The 18,690-nt window shown below is 33.1% G+C and overlaps 1 protein-coding gene across 1 annotated transcript; it reads left to right on the forward strand.

Annotated features, from left to right (window-relative positions):
- The first annotated feature begins 4,795 nt into the window (after positions 1 to 4,795).
- Positions 4,796 to 9,161, forward strand: LOC139883433 (stomatal closure-related actin-binding protein 2-like). The gene is made up of 15 exons (XM_071867609.1): positions 4,796 to 5,080; positions 5,176 to 5,304; positions 5,451 to 5,543; positions 5,733 to 5,873; positions 6,045 to 6,113; positions 6,228 to 6,311; positions 6,410 to 6,590; positions 6,694 to 6,810; positions 6,926 to 6,984; positions 7,077 to 7,211; positions 7,306 to 7,455; positions 7,555 to 7,581; positions 8,458 to 8,541; positions 8,876 to 8,953; positions 9,009 to 9,161. Exons 1-15 carry the CDS (start codon positions 4,796 to 4,798, stop codon positions 9,159 to 9,161), a joined length of 1,785 nt encoding a protein of 594 aa, XP_071723710.1.
- The last annotated feature ends 9,529 nt before the right edge of the window (positions 9,162 to 18,690 follow it).

The raw sequence follows: 18,690 nt of genomic DNA on the forward strand, positions 1-18,690 counted from the left end.
CCTCTGTACTCTTTCTCGCATTAATTATTCTTTTCGAGAAGAAGAAAATAAAATAATGAACAAAGTGAGGGATGAATATGATGTAGCTACCTAGAAATATATAATTAAGGAGTTTGATTGATCTTGTAAAAATTCATAAATGTTCAGCTAATATTCATTGTTAAAATACACATGTGATCATAACTCCTGAGTGAAAAACTGACCGGTAGTGAAAAACTGATCAGCTAATATTACTTATGATTTACCTTGGATGTAGGTATATGACTTAGAGAAAGCATTAATATTAATTATACTTTACTTAAGGTAACTAACCGGTAGTTATAATATTGTTTTAAAGAGCTCTTTAAATTTTAATGCGGGTCTAGTAAACCTAACAAAGAAAGTATAGGGAATAATGGGCCACAATGTGGTTAGCTAAAATGATGAATGTTACTTAATGATGATTAGGGTACCATTAAATTAATTAATTTAATTTCTCCAACAAACTTACGATACCCTCCCACCATCCCCACTACTATAGCATTGCATGCAACTTATACGATTATTATTGTTATATTTTTTTATTGCTTTAGACTAGAAGTGTTGTCCTTCTCCAATCCAAATAATTTAAAAGCTGCATCGATAGAGAATCGATCTCTATGATAAAATTATCCTACTTGGTTAACTTATAAGATTAACAACAAATTGCTGGCAAGACTTAAATGAAATAATTCCATTTTGTTTAGCTAGCTAGTATTTACATTGTTATCATAACTTGTACGATGTATACTACATTTCGATCCATATGCTGGTCATCTCCACCTCCTGCATTTCAATAGTTACTTAATTTCCACGTGACAGTCCATCTGGATGGTATTCCACGTGGCAAATTAATTTTTGGCGTTTTGTTTTTGACTTGTAGCCAATGGTGGTTCATGAAGCATGGAATCTGCCAAAAGTAAGAACGAAGAAAGTAGTAAACTCTACCTTCTTTTTGAAAAGAACTAGTCCAACTCAATTCTTTTGGATAGAAGAAAAAATAAGAAATACTACTAGTTAATTAAGGTACATATATATATAATCAAGAGAGGTTATATTGTTGTGACACTTATGATTATTGGCATGTTTAATGTATGGTTATTATGTTGAAAGAGACACAAAGATCCCTCTTTCCTAAGCAAGTATGTGGATTTGTCATATTCGAGCTAGCTTATTATGTCTCGTGCTTACATTCACTTGACTCGAGTCATTGACGGTTAGACCAAGAAATTGTGCACTTATTCATTCAGATTATTGACGATATCTGAATATCGAGCATTCGATAGATCTTAATTTCGAACCATATACAAATTATTCATAAAATAAAGTGATTCTAATTATTGTCCACAATGACTTTATTTGGTATTTTTAGTATGTTTTACTATATTCCAAATATCTTTTAATTTTTTGGAAATAATCTTTTTTAATGAAGATATATGGGGCAAAACGTACGAAGCAAATTTCCTATTATAATATATTTCAATCAAGATCGTTGTTTAATGGTTAAGATATTGCGTCTTTCCGATTTCATTGGAGACGTCAAAATAAAATAAAATAAGACATTATAATATAATATAAATCATCATTGAATTGATAAACTGATTTTATTTTATTTTTGGTTACTAAAAGATTTTATTTTATTTAATACTAAACGGTACATAATTAAAGATATATATATATTTTAGTATCAAGTACATAATTCGTTACGATAACAAATTCAGTGTTTTCACTATTACAACTCGTAAACAAAGCAAGGAGTGTTATATTTTATTGGTTTGACAAATACAGAACAGCTAGATATCTGCTTGAAGTCGCGTTACTTAATTTTAGGCTAGCTTTTAATAAACGAGAATGATGCAATTGCCAATTGTCACTCGTTGTGACATTATTTAATTTGGGTTTGTCATAATTAATTATATCTAAAGGTTTTTAAATAAAACCATTAGGGTTGGTGCGGTGATTCAGCGTCTCGTCTCTTAACCAGTAGGTTGAGAGTTCGATCCCCATCCTCTACGAATGAAAAAAATTATGTGGTTAATTTCTTACCGTTTCACGCGTTGATAGTCAAAACGAGATATTAATCTCACTGCGGTCGGCGGTGAGAATATCCGAGGAGATTTAAAAAAAATCTAAAATAAGAGTTAGTTGTCTTTTGTTATAAAAAATGAAAATAAAAAAAGAATTGCTTTATACAGTATATAGGTGAAGGACGGATAAAAAAATTATTTACAATGATTTTCAAATGTTTTTTATTTGTTGACCAGAAGACATGGGAGTTGGTTAGCCAAACTTATGACACATCTTAGCTTTATTTAAAAAATAAAATAAAATAATATATATCATGTCATTTTCAAACAAATACTAGACATAAAAAAAAAAAAAAAAAAGCTAGCTTTTTTCATGTTCATTACTTGACATTTTTCTTGATTAATGGCACCTCATTTTTTTTTTTTTTTTGAGGAAATTGAAAGGGATGATATTCACAATAAAATAATAAAAGACAATATTTAATTTCGATAAAAAATAAACTTAACAAATAACAAAATACATTTCCTTTTTAAAAATTACTAATGTACTGTAGTTTTTAAAAGAGACCCGAAAATGCTCAAGAAAATATGTACTAGTACGAGGAAATTTGCCACTACTTATAATGGCATTTTGTAAATAAATTCTGAAGTGAGGTTAATGTCCAAGAACACAACCCTCCCACCCCGCCAAAAACAGGGAAAGTCAGCTCGCTCGCTTTCAATGGCGGTAAAGTCGAACTAAGAATTAATCACGTCATTAACTAACATTAATTAGATAGGCCACAACTAAAAAATACATTCAGGAGTGGATGAACCAAAATATTTTATTTTTGCTACATTTATTTGAAAATAGTTTTGAATGGGGTACATGAATGGAGGGCAAGCAGCCAACATTCTCAAATTTGTTACAATTTTGAACAGGTAATATGCATTCAATTGTTTTATTTTTTTTCCAATGTGATTCAAACATTCATTCTCTTCAAAAGAAAAATAATGTCTTAACCGTTAGATTATGCATTCAATCAAAAGAAAAACAATGTCTTAACCGTTAGATTATGCATTCAATTGAAGATGGAGTTTTTGAAAAGCTTTTATCCTTTCATAGAATTTATATATTTTTTTAATTAAATAACAAACATTAAGAAATAAATTAATAATATGGTTCCGGCTTCATGAATGTGAAAGAAAGCACAACTTTAAATTGGCCCCACTCACTCAGTCAATTACCCGCTAACTCAACCAGTCAGGTGAGGCCCACCAAGTATAAAGTAGGACCCAATCAGTAAAGCATTGACTACCAGCGGTCCTCTTCCCTTCCCTTGGGTAGTTTGCTTTGGTCATTTGGATAAATAATAATATAAAAAGCAGTCCCTGGCATTTTGATTCTTACAAGTTATAGTACCATGTTTCATAAAATTATAATTTCTCTATAATATATTAATGAAGCTGAATAATTTTTTTTTGTTAGAATGAATGAAGGTTAATATAACAACCCTCTTCAAGACGAAGGTTAATTCTGTATAAGAAATTCTATTTATGATGAGCAGTAAATATTAGATTATGCGTTCCTTAGGTAGATGTTATTGAAGCTCTCTGAAATATGAGGGGTAAATCCTTGGATAAAAAAACTGTAGGGAGTTTTTTTTTTTTTTAATTTTTATGGAGGTTGAAACGTTGTATTTTAAACATGAGATGGGACAAAGCAGTTTTTTGCAGGACTCCAAACAATGTTATGATGTTGTTTACTCTTTCCTAATCCTTCATCAATACTCTAATTATGTTTTGTATTCGTTTTATGATCTCTCTGGTAAAATAAATAAAAATTACAGAACCCCAAATAATAAAGAAATCATTCAATTTGTTAGGAAATGAGAGACACAAGTCAGTAGAAAGCAATGCAAAGCATTTTCCTTTATTAGTTTTTTCCTCTTTTACCCCTTTGAAAAAGCACCCATCTCTCCCTTTCTCTATAGAGAAAGACTCTTCATAATAGCTCATTCCAAATTCTCTCTTTTTTTCTCTGAAGCAGAGGAATCTATTTTGCTCAACATGAACCATCTTTACTGTTAAGTTACCATTCCAGATTAATTTCCTCTGCTTTTGCTTAATCTTCTTCCCAACTTCTGTAAGTGCTTTTCCTCTCTTGTTTGACTACTGTTTTTTTTTTCAACTTAAATACTTGTTGGGATGTTGTATTCATATTGCCTTGAATCAGAAATAAGATAAAAATGTTTTTTTTTTTTTTTTTTTTTTGAGAAAAGTACCAATGTTGGTTGGGAAATTTGGATTGGTGCTTGTAAATGTAATGTAGTTGAAAAAGGTTGTTTTTTTAGAGAGATGTTTCAAATATAGTAATTTTGGCAAAAAGGTTAATTTTTCTTTAAGTTTATATTTTTTGTTAATTTACCTTTGCTCTTGTTTGAGTGTTATTCCTCAGTATTAGGAAAGTCTTCTACTTGTTGTTCATCTCACTCTCCCTGGCAATGATAATGACCATCAAGCTTTAAATCAATCTTTTTCAATATTATTTTGTTAAAAAAATTTCATCTTTTTAAAAATTATGGCCTCATTTAGAATAATTATGCTAGGAGGAGTGATGCAAGTTCTTTGATTTGATAAAATATATAGGTTGCTCTTAACAAATAATTCTCATTAAGTGGATTAAGCTTGGTTCTTTCTGGTAAATGTATTTTAAAATGTTTGCGTTTGTTTCTGTGAAGCAGAGAAAATTCTGAGTGAAAAGAAAAAAAATGAGGAAGATAAGTCCGGAGACTGAAGATATGGTATTCATGGAATCTGATTTGGCAGTTTCAGCTGATGTGAGCTTCTCTTCTAATCAGTTTCCCAAGTACAAATTAGGCCCTGATAATCAGATTGTAGAAGAGCCTAGAGATGATAACACAGGGCCAACATTAAAGGAAGTCGTAGACCGGGAAACTACCGAGCTTTCCCATCAGCACAAACGCCTCTCAGTTCGTGATCTTGCTTGTAAATTTGATAAGAACTTGACGGCTGCTGCTAAATTGGCTAATGAGGTTATTAACAATACTCGGTGATTTTTTAATCATTTCCAATGATTTGCATTTAGATTAGATTACCAATCAAATTCCATATTTTTTTGTGAATTTAGGCCAAGATTAAGGAATCACCTTCATTGGAAGGACATGTTCTTTTGAAGAAGCTTAGAGATGCATTGGAATCTTTAAGGGGTCGCATGGCAGGAAGGAACAGAGAAGATGTTGAGAAAGCTATCTCTATGGTAAGCCTTACTATTTTTTTCTCATTTAGAATCTTGTCCTTAATTTCATTCCACATATATGCTTGCTTTTGAATTGGATAACAAATTGAGGTATATGTAGTAGCATTTTACTTTTAGCTATTGCTGACTATGATATTCTGATCCAGGTGGAGGCTCTTGCAGTTAAGTTGACTCAAAAAGAAGGAGAATTGATTCAAGGGAAATTCGAAGTGAAAAAGCTCGCTAATTTTCTCAAGCAGGTTAGGCTCAATTCCATGGATTATTCCATCTTAAATAGATCTTCGGTAAATTCGCACGTGGAGGTTATTTCGTGGTTTTTGCTTGATATAGTATATTTTTCTACAAATAGTGTCAGTTACATAGTATTTTTTATCTTTGCTAATTATCTACTGTTATGTAGTTGAACTAAGCTACTTTTTCAATTGCAGGCCTCTGAAGATGCTAAAAAGTTGGTGAACCAGGAAAAATCATTTGCTTGTGCTGAAATTGAAAGTGCTCGGGTAGTGGTTCAGAGATTTGGAGAGGCCCTTGAAGAACGAGAGAGGAATTCCGATAGTTCTCAAACAAAGGTTTTCTATCAGTCTAAACAGTTTGTTTGTCCTGTGTATGGAAATATTATAGTTGACAAACAATATAGCACTACATATTATAGATAAATTTTTATTCCCCTAAAAGAGAAGATACAAATTTATAAGTATTTCATAGTCATACAAGTTGTATAAGACACTTCTTTTTTGCAGGATGTCTTGGGATTCGTAGAAGAGGTGCAAGCGGCTCGAAGAATTAAGCAGTTGCATCAACCTAGCAAGGTGCAAAATATCGTTCACCCTTAAGCAATAACTTGGACATTGGTGTTTCTAATTCTCTTAGATGCTTTGTAATTAGTTAATGAGATTTTCTGACAAATTATGTTAAAATTGTAGGTCATGGACATGGAACATGAGCTTCGTGCCTTAAGAACACAAATTCGAGAGAAATCTATATTTTCTTTTAAGCTGCAGAAAGAGGTTAGATGTTTCACTATTAGCGCTATATGGCATTCATCTTACTTTATTTTCTTGCAGCAAAATGATTTTTGTTTTGGTTATTGTATGTTTATTTCCAGCTTGCAATGAGCAAGAGAGCTGAGGAGAACAAATCTAGTATTTATCTTATAACTGGTTCAGAAACACTGGGATGCTGCCTAAGATTACAGCCTTGCTCGGATCAAGTTCCTCAACTTTCCAAATGTTCTGTTCAGTGGTATCGTGTATCATCTGATGACTGCCACAAAGAAGCAATTTCAGGTAAAATTAGCTTTAGCACAATTCATACCAAACTATAGATCAGATACAGGAATATCATTTCAGGATGAGAAAATTTAACCTATCAAATTTTCAACTTTAACAGGTGCCAACAAAGCAATGTATGCTCCGGAACCCTATGACATTGGACGAGTTTTACAAGCTGAAGTTTTCTCAAATGGCCAAAAATTCACAGTTTCGACAGCTGGCCTCATTGAGCCAGGTAGGTTTTGTTTCATAAGGATTTCTAACTCTAATAATTCTACTTTTTTGTCCATTTCACTTTTCCAATATGCTCTTCTAATCCTAATATGTACTTATTGTTTTCCTTAAAACAGCTTCAGGATTAGGAAGCTACGTCGATACGCTTTTACGGAAATCTAATAGTGAATTCAGTGTATGTTTACGTCACTCTAAAAATTTTGCTCTAAACTAATGTGAATTACTATCACGTTCTATTGTTAAACTCTCCGCCTTTGAAATTTTCAGGTTGTTATTTCTCAGATGAACGGACAAAGCCATCCGTCACATTCTGTTCACTCATTTAATGTCGGGAAAATGAGGATAAAGCTGTGTAGAGGATGGATCACCAAGGCAAGAGAGATTTACTCCACTCCAATGCAGGTAAGTGCTCCTACCAACATTGACGGAGTTATCCTCATAGAATTTAGAAACTTTCGAATCCGTCCTTTTATTTATGATTTCTTCACACCTTCAGCTATGCGGTTTTAGAGGAGAAAGTAACGCTGCAGCGAAGCAATTGTTCTGGCAACCAAGGAAGGGACTTTCATATGTCTTAACATTTGAATCAGAGAGAGAAAGAAATGGCGCCGTTATGGTTGCCAGAAAACATGCTCTTGGTTGCAATGTAAGTGTCATCTCGCATTTTTCTCTAACCCTAAGGTTTCTTCACCGTCAATTTTTTAAAATTGGCAGAGTTTAGTCTAATAGGAGGTTTTCATTACAGGTGATGCTTGGTGGACCGGATGATCAAGTATATTAGTCATATCTAACCGAGAATAAGTGGTATTTTTCTTGCTCCAAAAGTGTGTATAATCATAGTGTGTATTTTTGTGCTTGTGATTCAATTATTTTTAACTAATTTTCTGCATCGTTTTAGGCATTGCTTTTTTATTTTTTTGCCTAATCAGGTGTTTGTAACAAGATTTTTGACTGATTTGCTAAACTAGTGTAATGTGAATTCACTATTTTGTTGGGTGTTTGACATTCTCTGTGTTCATTAAGAAATTTGTGCTACCCTTTTACTACAATCCTGCAAGGTGCAGCTGGGTTTCTTGTGGCTTAAGCAAGCCCCAACATCTTTAATTTAGTCCACTTTCGATGAAACTTTAATTTGACAATTCAATCCTCAACTGTTCTAAGCATTCTTTAAGTTCTTCCTATTGTGGACTAATTTCGAGTATTTATTAACTTAAAAGATCAATTTGAAAATTTTTACTAAATTTTGGGACTAAATTCTATTACTCATTCCGTATCAAAATAAATATATTTTATATTTTTAGATTCATTCATATAAATATGTATCTAGTCAACAATTTCTATAAGATACGTGTTCATTTAAATGAATCTGAAAATTCAAAATATCATTTATTTTGATACGAAAGTACCATATATGGAATGAATCTTGAATATAAATATCCTTGTCCATGTATCTTTTTGGCCATGGGTTAACCTAATATTCTTTAACGGCTTTTGTTTCTTCTCTTTTGAAACAATTTCTTTGTACAAAATTTTCAATTTCTTATAATCATTCTGAGATTAGATTTAGAGCGCAGTGTACGATGTTTGTTTGTTTTTAATATAACGTTTTATGGCCAGATGTTGCCTAAAAACACTATTGTTTTTTAAGCTACATCCGGACATAAAGCATTATATCAAATTCATTCGTTTGGCTAACGAAGATGAGTGTTGGAATAATTTGGAGATCTGTCAGGTACTATGCTTCCCTACTACAATACTAACTAAAGTTTGTTTATGGTGCCATATTCAATATGGTAATTTCACCAACTTTTTATGACCTTTAGAATACAGCCTCGATCGGTAATTATTACTAGTCGTAATTTGAGAAGATCTGGTAAAACTCATTTTGAAACTGTAATTCCCTGTTGGCCATATACTAAGACCAATTCCAATATTTGAATCTAAAATTATTAGATACTACACATTAAATGATAATTTCAATGAAAATAGTTGACGACATACATACACACACAGGTTAATTTACAAGTATTTCGAGATGTAACTTGCTTGAGTCTGGTAACATACAGATATGCTTGGCTGTTATAATTAAAAAGAGTAGTCAGCAGCCGAGTCAAATTGTGTCAGCGTCTAGTAACCCAGATTACGTAATTTTACCATCTTAACACACTCAATTGAGCTGCAACGTACAATCATAAATAGCTTGCTTTCTTTCTTGTCAATTTGGGATGCAAAAAAGAAGGTTGTCTGGTTGAGAATGGCAAATTAGGCTGCAACTGGCCTGAGAAGCATCAGCTTGTGATCCTTCCACCGACGAGAGCGGGCAGTTTTCGCTGCTCTGTGAAGCCAGCCTAACGCGGTGCCAACCGCTCTAAAGGATTAAGAGCTCCATGCCTTCATTTGGAGCCCATAACCCAACTCCTATCTTGGAATGGGCCGATCCAACATAGGCATAGTCTAATAGGAGGTTTTCATTTACAGGTGATGTTTGGTGGACCGGATGATCGAGTAAATTAATCAAATCTAACCGAGACTTGGTTTTAATTTCTTGCTCCAAAAGTGTGTATAATCATATAGTGTGTGTAATTTATGTGCTTATAATTCAAATCCTTTTACTAATTTGTGCTGCATCGTTTTAGGCATTGCTTCTTTATTTTATTTTTTGCCTCATCAGGTGTTTGTTATTAACAAGAGCTTTGATTGATTGTGCTAAACAAGAGTAATGTGAATTCACTACTTTGTTGGGTGTTTGACATTATTTGTGTGGTCATTAAGAAACGTAGTGCAACCCTTTTAATTACTACCGTAGTTTGCAATTTGCAGCTGGATTTCTTGTGGCTTAAGTAAGCCTCATCATCAGCCCCACTTTTTAGGGTTAATTAGTTTCTCGTACGTCACTCTTTTTGTATATTTTGCTTGCGCCCCAAGCATCTTCAATATAAATATGTTTGTCCATGTATCTTTCTGGCCAAAGGGTTAACCTAATATAGTTATACTTCTTTCGACGGCTGTAGTTCATCTTCCTCAAGAAAGTTTCTTCTCTTTTGAAATAATTTCTTTTGTGTGTTGGTCCACAATCCATCCATCGAGAGAGATTAGATTTAGAGCGTTGTAAAGCGTTTGTTTGTTTTTAATATAATGTTTATTTTCAGGAGAATTCCTCAAAACAATCTTTACGAAGATGAGTGTTTAAGGCTTCTCTTGAAATTAAACTTTATGTTAAGCAATAGAAATTAATTCGTTTGGCTAACGAAGATGATCTGGAAGTTTGGAGATCTGGAAGGTGTGCATGATGTTGGAGTTCAAATCATCATATTGAAATACAGGATTAATCATAATAAAAAATAAATTAAGGAGAAATTTAAAAGAAATTCGTTGTTTCGATTTATACATTGAATTGACATACATGCACAGGTTAATTTACAATAATTGATATCTTTGCTTTTGAATTTCAAACCGATGATTTAACAGAAGTATTTGATACATATATGGTTGTGAAGATCTGCGATCCGAAATTTCGATTTCGTTATCTTTACATTGCGAACGATCCCGATTCTAGGATCTATAAGGTATGTGGATCTTGGATTCTTGATCCATAAGATATGTATATGATCTTAGGGATCGTTTGAATCGTGTTACTAATTCAGTGGGACTCGGTATGATATTGGGACTAGGACTCGGCATGAGACACGTCCGTCCAACCGAACGTTTGGATCGTAGTACTAAATTCGTCGGACTGTCGAGTGTACCGAGCATAGGACTATAGTAAAAATTACGAAATTAATTACCCTTTGTCTTCAAAATTATTTGATTGCATGATGAGCAATTTTAGTAGTGTAATTTTTTATTCTACAGTAAGATATTACTACATTTTAGATCGGAATAATAATTGAAAAAGCTATAAAAAATAGAAGAATTTTATTACATTCTACAGTAAAAAAATGTGTAAAGAAAAAATTGAACAAAATTTCTAAAAGGAAATATTGCTTGCAAAGAAATAGAATTTCAAATTACACCTTACTTTTCCATCACTCTTCCAAGTGAACAACTTCTGCATCATTCCTCTTCTAATTAGAATGATATGCAAATTAAATCCATATATTTTAAAAAAAAATATTGTTCAAATATAAGTAAATCCATACAACACAAAGTATGTTCAATAATTATTTAAAGAAATATTGTTCAAATATAAGTAAATATTTTAATGACCATTCCTATTTGCCAACTAGTCATCATATATCTTTTGGACAAGATTGTCCTTCCATGCAGTCCACTCAGTGGTGGAATCAATGTTCACGATATTCTCCGTCGCATCATCAACGTGAATTTCAAACATAGATTGGCTAGAAGACAAGTCCTCTCAAACATAAGTTGGTTATTTGAGCTAATCAAGACTCAATCAACTTTATTTAAACAAAAAATTGAGCTAATCAATCTCGTTGCTAGCACTCATTAGGCAACACAGGAAGCTGCAATATATTGAAAATGATACTCCAAAGCTTCTTTTAATGTAAAAATGAGAACGATGAAAAACTTCTTATTCCTCATTCTACACTTGTGAAAGAAATAATTATAAGATTTTTAGTCAGTAATCACACTGTAAGAGTTCTAATCAAGTGTTTGCAAATCAAACAAATTGACAATAATATCTCCTTCCAGTATTAATTCTCAAGATGTTACAATCATAACCCATTTGCAAATCATGAAATAATAATCTAGTACATGATCGATTATCCACATCCAAACTAAAAGACTTTTTATAACAACTAAGCTAAAAAATGTCATAAAACCTTGATCACACCCCAAGTGATGAAAATGACATATGTCAGTAGCTCCAAGATTCCAAATTTGTCCCACTTTCTTCCTCGATGTTCATCTATTAATTTTCTTTCATTATCTTTACAATACAAATAATCCCACTAATCTTATGGATGCTACGTACATACGTTCAAATGATCTTTTTTTTATCTAATTAAATATTGATGTTTAATTAATTTTAATGTTAGTCATGATGGTGATAATTTTGACAACAATAATTTAGATCTTAACTAATAATTGTTTTGTTTTTCTATAATTTTATTTGATTATCAAGAAAAAAAATCGAGTTTTTATCATATTTTATATAATGTATTATATATGTGGTAGCATTAAAGTTGAAAATTATTTATAATATTATTATGTTTGCATAACATCTAAATTTTTATATGAACTTATAAGATGAAAACTTTCGATCTTTTAATCCTAAAATCAAAATACGATCCGATATAAGAATTTCGATCTTAAAAATTTTGCATACTATTATCTTATATCTATGAATTTGGAATCAAACCGAAAAGAAACTGAACCAACAAAATACTTAAAGGACCAATGTTGGAAGGAATGACCGAATTTGAGTATTGGTAGATTTTGAGATGTAACTTGGTTGATTCTGATAATATAACAGATATGCTTGGCTGTTATAATAAGAGTTGTCACTAGTAGGTAACAAATCTCATCTTACAAATAATAGGATTATAGGCACTCTAATTGCAAATCAACCTAATTAAATTTCGATCTTATTTTTAAGTTAGAGATTAAAATAAATATTAGACTTTAGATTAAATTATAATTCAAATAGTAATATAATAGCACAAACTAAATATAACATATACTACATATATATTAGTAGAGCAAGGCCCACGACGGACTTCTAATGCTAAAAGTCCAATTTATTATCGATGGTCTAATTTTTGATAAAAATCAGTCGCGAGTGTGTGCAATATGTTGTGATTGGATTTGTCGAATATTATTACGGGTTTACGAAAAATATGATAGGTGCTCGAGCAATTTTGAATAAGAAATATAAATGTACACAATATGTTGTGATTGGATTTGTCTAATTTTTTCTACAAATGTAGCTCTATATATACATGATATTCGTGACAAATGTCCGCGAGATGAACATCGTGTTGTCTTCGGATTTTTCAAATTTTGAACCGTTTGCTGTAGATCTAAGCGTAAAATAAACTTTGAGGATTGTTCGGCACTTAAGGAGAAAGTTGCGGGAATGGTAATGCCGTCGTCGGTGGTCGTCAGATTCCTTTTTTTTTAATGGTCGGACTTGTTTCGACGAGATGAACGTCATGTCGTCGTCGGATTTTTGAAATTTGAAACCGTTTGGCGTGAGTCTAAGCTTAAAGGTGTGGCCTAATTAGAAGACAAACTTTGAGGACCGTTCGGAACTTGAGGAGAAAGTTGTGGGAATGGTAGTGTCGTTGTCGGTGGTCCCGAGATTCCGGGTTTTATTATATGGCCGGTGTCGTCTCGATGAGATGAACGTCTAATCGTTGTCGGATTTTTCAAATTTCAAATCGTTTGGCGTAGATCTAAGTTTAAAGTTGTCGCCTAATTAGAAGACAAACTTTGAGGGCCGTTCGAAATTTTAGGAGAAAGTTGTGGGAAAATCTGATTTTTATTAAAATAAAAATCCGCTCAGTTTTCAAAAATTCATAAAATATTCATACGAAGTCGGAAAACTATGAAACGACTCTCATTTGATTGTAAAAATGTGTGTCACGTGATAAAAATTTATTTTGGAGGAGAGAGGCAGTGATTGCCACGTGACAATCTCTGATTCGTTCGGGCTGAAATGCAAGGTTGTGGATCAGAAAGGGTAAAAAAGTAATTACATACTAATTTTACGTTTTTGCCCCCAAACCCATTCTCTCAAACACGCAAGAGCGAGGGTTAAAAGGTAATTTCGTATATTTTTTGGTTTTTTGGCCGAAAATGGACAGTTCGATTCGTTTTTGAGCCAAATTCGACCGAATCCAACGGACGAAATCGATGAACAGTGATTTGAGTGTGTTTGGGCCACACTAAATTTTTTTTGGCCATGCTCTCCTATATATCTTTTAACTAAATTTTTATCTATGACAACTTAAATATATATTATTGTTACGAATTTTTCTAATGCATAATCGAATATTTTTTATGAATCATAAATCCGTTCAATGACTTAGTTATTACAATAACACTATTTTTCACATGTCATTGAACAAAACCAATTTCCAACTTAGATTTCTGATGCATAAAAAAAAACTTAAATTTCTGTAATTAAGCTCCTCGATTTTATTAGGAAATTGCTACACAGGCCCATTGAAGTTTTATTAGGCCAAGGCCAAAAATGAAATTGAGCCAAGCCGACCGACCAAGATTAAGTGTAAATAAAAAGAAGGTTGTCTGATTGAGAATGGCCGATTGGGCTGTAAACTGGCCTGAGAAGCATCGGCTTGTGGTCCTTCCACCGACGAGAGCGGGCAGTTTTCGCTGCTCTGTGAGGCCAGCCTAACGCGGAGCCCACCACTCTAAGGATTAAGAGCTCCATGCCTTCGCTTGAAGCCCATAACCCAACTCCCATCTTGGAATGGGCAAGCCAATATATGACCGCTCAAACCAAACCGAATGGGCCGATCCAACCATCCTATTTGTATCTGTATACATATAAACAGCATCTTCTTCTTAAAAATGGCCAATTGGGGACTCTATCGGTTTCAAAATTTCCTCCTACACAAACAAATGCTTCCTTTTTCTATACAACGAACAACAGAGATGCTGTTTTGTGAAAATCTATAAAGGAAGATTTGCAGCAGAGGATGTTATTAGCTTACCTGATATATCATATCAGGTTCGATTTTTAATTTGATATCAATGAGATATGGTGGCTGCAAGTTTCTGTTCATGTTTAGTTTTCACATCAAAAACCATGTAATTACAAAGACACTGAAACATACAAAGGTGGTTCTGCAAAGCTAATTCAAAAAGATCAAGAAACCATTCCTGTTTGTTATTTGAAGCTTATCTCAAAACCAACAGACCTATCAGAAAAAAAAAGAAAACCTACAATAAGAAGTTAGTCCGGAGGCTTACTTGTTCTAACTAGCAGCGTCTGTTCAGTTGAATAAGGAAACCTGTAACATATATAGAGGATGGAAAATATTGATTAAAAAGAAAGGTAACGGACCGATTTCAAATCACCAAAAATTCATCCGGTTCGATCGGCTTAACTAAATTGACCTACTGATTGTGTCTTGCTATAACGGCTTCGTGCGAGGTGTGGCTTACGGCGCAAGCCTCATCTTTTGACTTTCATCACGTCAGTCAGTACTGCCTTTTATTTCTTGCACTTCAATCAACTAATTTTATTTTAACCACTAACGATACGTCTTTTATTTAGTTGACTACAACAACGTTTTAATTGGTCCATCGAATCCTCAACTTCTTGAATTTTTTTCTTTAAGATAAACAAAGTTTTGCCTACTCCCCCCTTATGTAGCCGTTCTAAATAGCCTTCTCGGGCTTGGTATGACAAGCGCTATCGGCTTTTCTTGATCAAAATGGCTATAAGAGATGGGAAGTAGACAGAACTTTGTTTATTGTGCTCCGCATTGCGTATCAAAACTGACCGAAAAGAATAAGAGTAAAAACATTTATGTCGAATGCTTTTATTTCATGTAGAGAAGAGATTTCTTCAATCGACTCTAACCAGGAATCAACTTCATTAAAAAAAATATTCGCCGAATATACTTTTTCTTCTTAGTTTATGATTTTTCTAATTAATATCTAAATCAGCTTTTTAGTCAAAGGTTGCATCCATTAATTTATTATATTTTATAATGGAATGGTGAATTTTGAGAGAAAAGTATAAAAATTATATTCTCTCAATCCCATTTTATTTTCCAAAAATATCATTTCACACGAATCAAAATTGTAGATAAATATATATTTTTTGATTAATTTATCCATAATCATTAATCTTGTAATTTTTAAATCTTAAGTCACCATATATATAAAATAAATAATAGAATGGTAAAATTTCACATTAATGCGATTAAAATGGAATGGAAGGAATGTATCGTAAAATTTAAATACAGATACTAAAAATAAAGACCAAATTAAATGCGACTAAAATCCTGCTTATAGTTTAAGATTTATTTTCTATCACAAGATTTATATATAATTATAAAGAATCATTCACAAGGACGTCGTGGCACATAGATTTGAATATAAAATTGACACCATGTGAAATTGCAAGACACGTTTAATTATTAATCGTATCTTCGAGAAAGATTTTTCTCATTTATAAATACACCCTGCAGACTAATTGATGTCCTCCAATAAAGCAAACTATTTAATCAACAGAGAGATTAATCATTCTTTGGTATTGGATTTATAGATGAAATGGCAGCCGAATCGATTGAGAAGAACAGAGAAGGAGCTGAAATCTTGTATGAAGATGAAAATGCAGGAAAAAGATAAGCGACCTCCTCCGAACTCATAATCTTCCTAACAATCTCTTGCCTTTGAAGGAGGTGACCGAATGCGGCTTCAACAAATCCACCGGTTTCTTCTGGGCCAAGCAACCAAGCGTTAACGAACATAACTTCACCGCGATCAACAGGATCGCCAAGTACGATCAGGTGACGACGGCATTCCTCGAAGATCGTAAGATGAGGAATATCACCGGAGTCAAAGCCAAACCTTTCGTCTTTTGGTTTACCGTTGGAGAATTCTCTATAGACGACAAGGATAGTAGTAAGCTTAACTTCGTCACAACTATCGGAGCCAGAAAGAGTTTTCCTTTCTCGGCGTTCGAGCAATGACCGCCCGGAGATTTATTTAATCTAATCTATTCCCCATTTGTATCTTTTGCTTATTAATTATGCATATTTTCTGCTTGTTCACTTGTTGTCACTTGTATGTGTTCTTATTCAAGAATGCTTAAACGGCAGCAGACTCATCATCTCAAGAACTCGGAGAAGCGAGTCTTAGCTAAGAAGAATCTCCAGCGCAAAATCCGATCTCAGGAGCATGCTCGTAAGCTCCAATCTATCCTTATCAAGAAAGTCAGGTATTTAAATTTTCATTTTTTTGTTTTGAGTTTTGTTGGGTTTTGGTTTTCAGTTTTGCACCTACAAAGTGCTCGATGAAATTACTGAATGAGTTTTTGTTTTGATAATGATGCAGGGGTTTATAAGGAGGGCTTGGAGTTGGATATTTTATTTTGGGTTCAGTTTGATACTTTGGCTCGCTTGTCTGGTTGTCAGTAAGACTAATTGTGTTATTTGGAGAGTTTTCTCATAAGATATTTGTGACTTGATTTGTTACCTCAGTCGAATCATTTTCAATTGTGTTTGTTTCTATAATGAAGTTTGTGGCTGCATCGATGTTAGGATAATAATTTTGACTGTGATTGGAATAGCTTTAGAACTTAGAAGCATAGGGGAGGTTTAGAATAATCATGTCTATGTCTCTTTATAATGTTTGTCACCTTCAAGTATTGGTTGCTTGTTGAAGAAACGTTGAGAATTTAGTATCTTCTTTCGTTCATTCGCTTGTTTTTGGCCTCCCAGCGTCCAATGCTTCTTTGAGAGCATTCATAAGATTAATGGGTTATTTTGATTTAATTTGATACCTCAGTTGAATGAATTGAAATTGTGTTCTAGTTGCAAACTGCTGTTATGAGTAGCTTCTTTATTGATAGAATCAACCGGTATTAGAAATATCGACTCCAAATGTCTGGTTTGCTTGCATAGTTTGCTGGAAGCTAATATAATTCCATTTCTGGTTTCGCATATGAATGTGCATTTTAACCTTTTTGATAGTTCCTCGTTATTTCTGTCTAGGATTGACTCGGGTTAAATCGACTCATTGCAACGTGTCTTTTCAAGACATAGGTTTCACGAAAAGATTCATGCATTTTCGTGCACTTATTAGATCCCTCTTTATTACTACTGCACGTCTGTAATTTCATTTAGTATTAGTATATGTAAAAAATTGATTTGTAAATTTCTTTTAAAACATATAAAGTTGATCCATCTCAATATTTATCATATATATTAGCTATTTTATCTGGATTTTCAACCGTGTACAAAACAATACAATACACAAATTAAGGAGAAAAACATAAAGCAACAGACATGATAAACAAGAAGAAAGATTCAGATCTCAACAGAGATATAGTAGAAGCAGGTGATGAATAATGGATGGGAAACATAGCGTAGCGTTGGTTTAGATAAGGGCGCATATTAGAATCATGAGTGCCGTAGGGATTGCTGGTGTTAAGTTGATAGTACTAGATGATGATGACATGGCGGGTGGTGGTACATGCTTAATACCTTGTTGAACAGCTTCATTAAGAGCCCCGACAACATGTCCAGCATGGCCAGCAGCTTCTTCAACAGCAGCTCCAGTCCCAGTAGGAAAAGGAAATGCTCCGACGACATTGCTCGAAAATGTAACTGTAAGAAGAACTCCGAAAAACAAGCCTAACAAAATGATTCGGTTGTTGAAAGATGCCATGATTTAATTAAGTTAACAAGTAATTTTAGAGATTCTTATTGGGGCTTGTGTTGTGTATGCAGTGAGAGGTGAGGATATGGATTTATAGTCTTCCAAAGTATAAAGAAATTTCCAGGATATTAATTTCCATGCATGTTATTATTAGTCATGGTAAGTCAATGCAAGTCAATTAATTTCTATACATGGTACAATTTTGGAAGTATTGCTTGCAAGTTGGGTTTAGACGCGTGTACTCGAGTGGAAAATGAATTTTCAAAGAACTTACAAAGACCATCATCATTCCTATTTTCTTGCTCTAATTAGTTCAACGCTTCAGATTCATCATGTTCTTCATTCAAATCTAGCTAGGATCAACATTTCATTTTGTTCTTCATTTCGTACTAGTAGCAGAGCTTTGTGTTTGTAGGTAGCATTTAAGATTAGAGGAAACACAAAAACAACTGTAAAGTAAAAAGAAATCACAAACTCAAAGAGATCTACTCCTGTATTCCTAGTCTTCAAATGTATGCTTGAGATTATATCATATATGTCTTGTATCTACAAA

The sequence above is a fragment of the Rutidosis leptorrhynchoides genome, unplaced genomic scaffold (assembly GCF_046630445.1).
Source record: "Rutidosis leptorrhynchoides isolate AG116_Rl617_1_P2 unplaced genomic scaffold, CSIRO_AGI_Rlap_v1 contig4, whole genome shotgun sequence".
In the NCBI taxonomy this organism is placed as follows: Eukaryota; Viridiplantae; Streptophyta; class Magnoliopsida; order Asterales; family Asteraceae; genus Rutidosis; species Rutidosis leptorrhynchoides.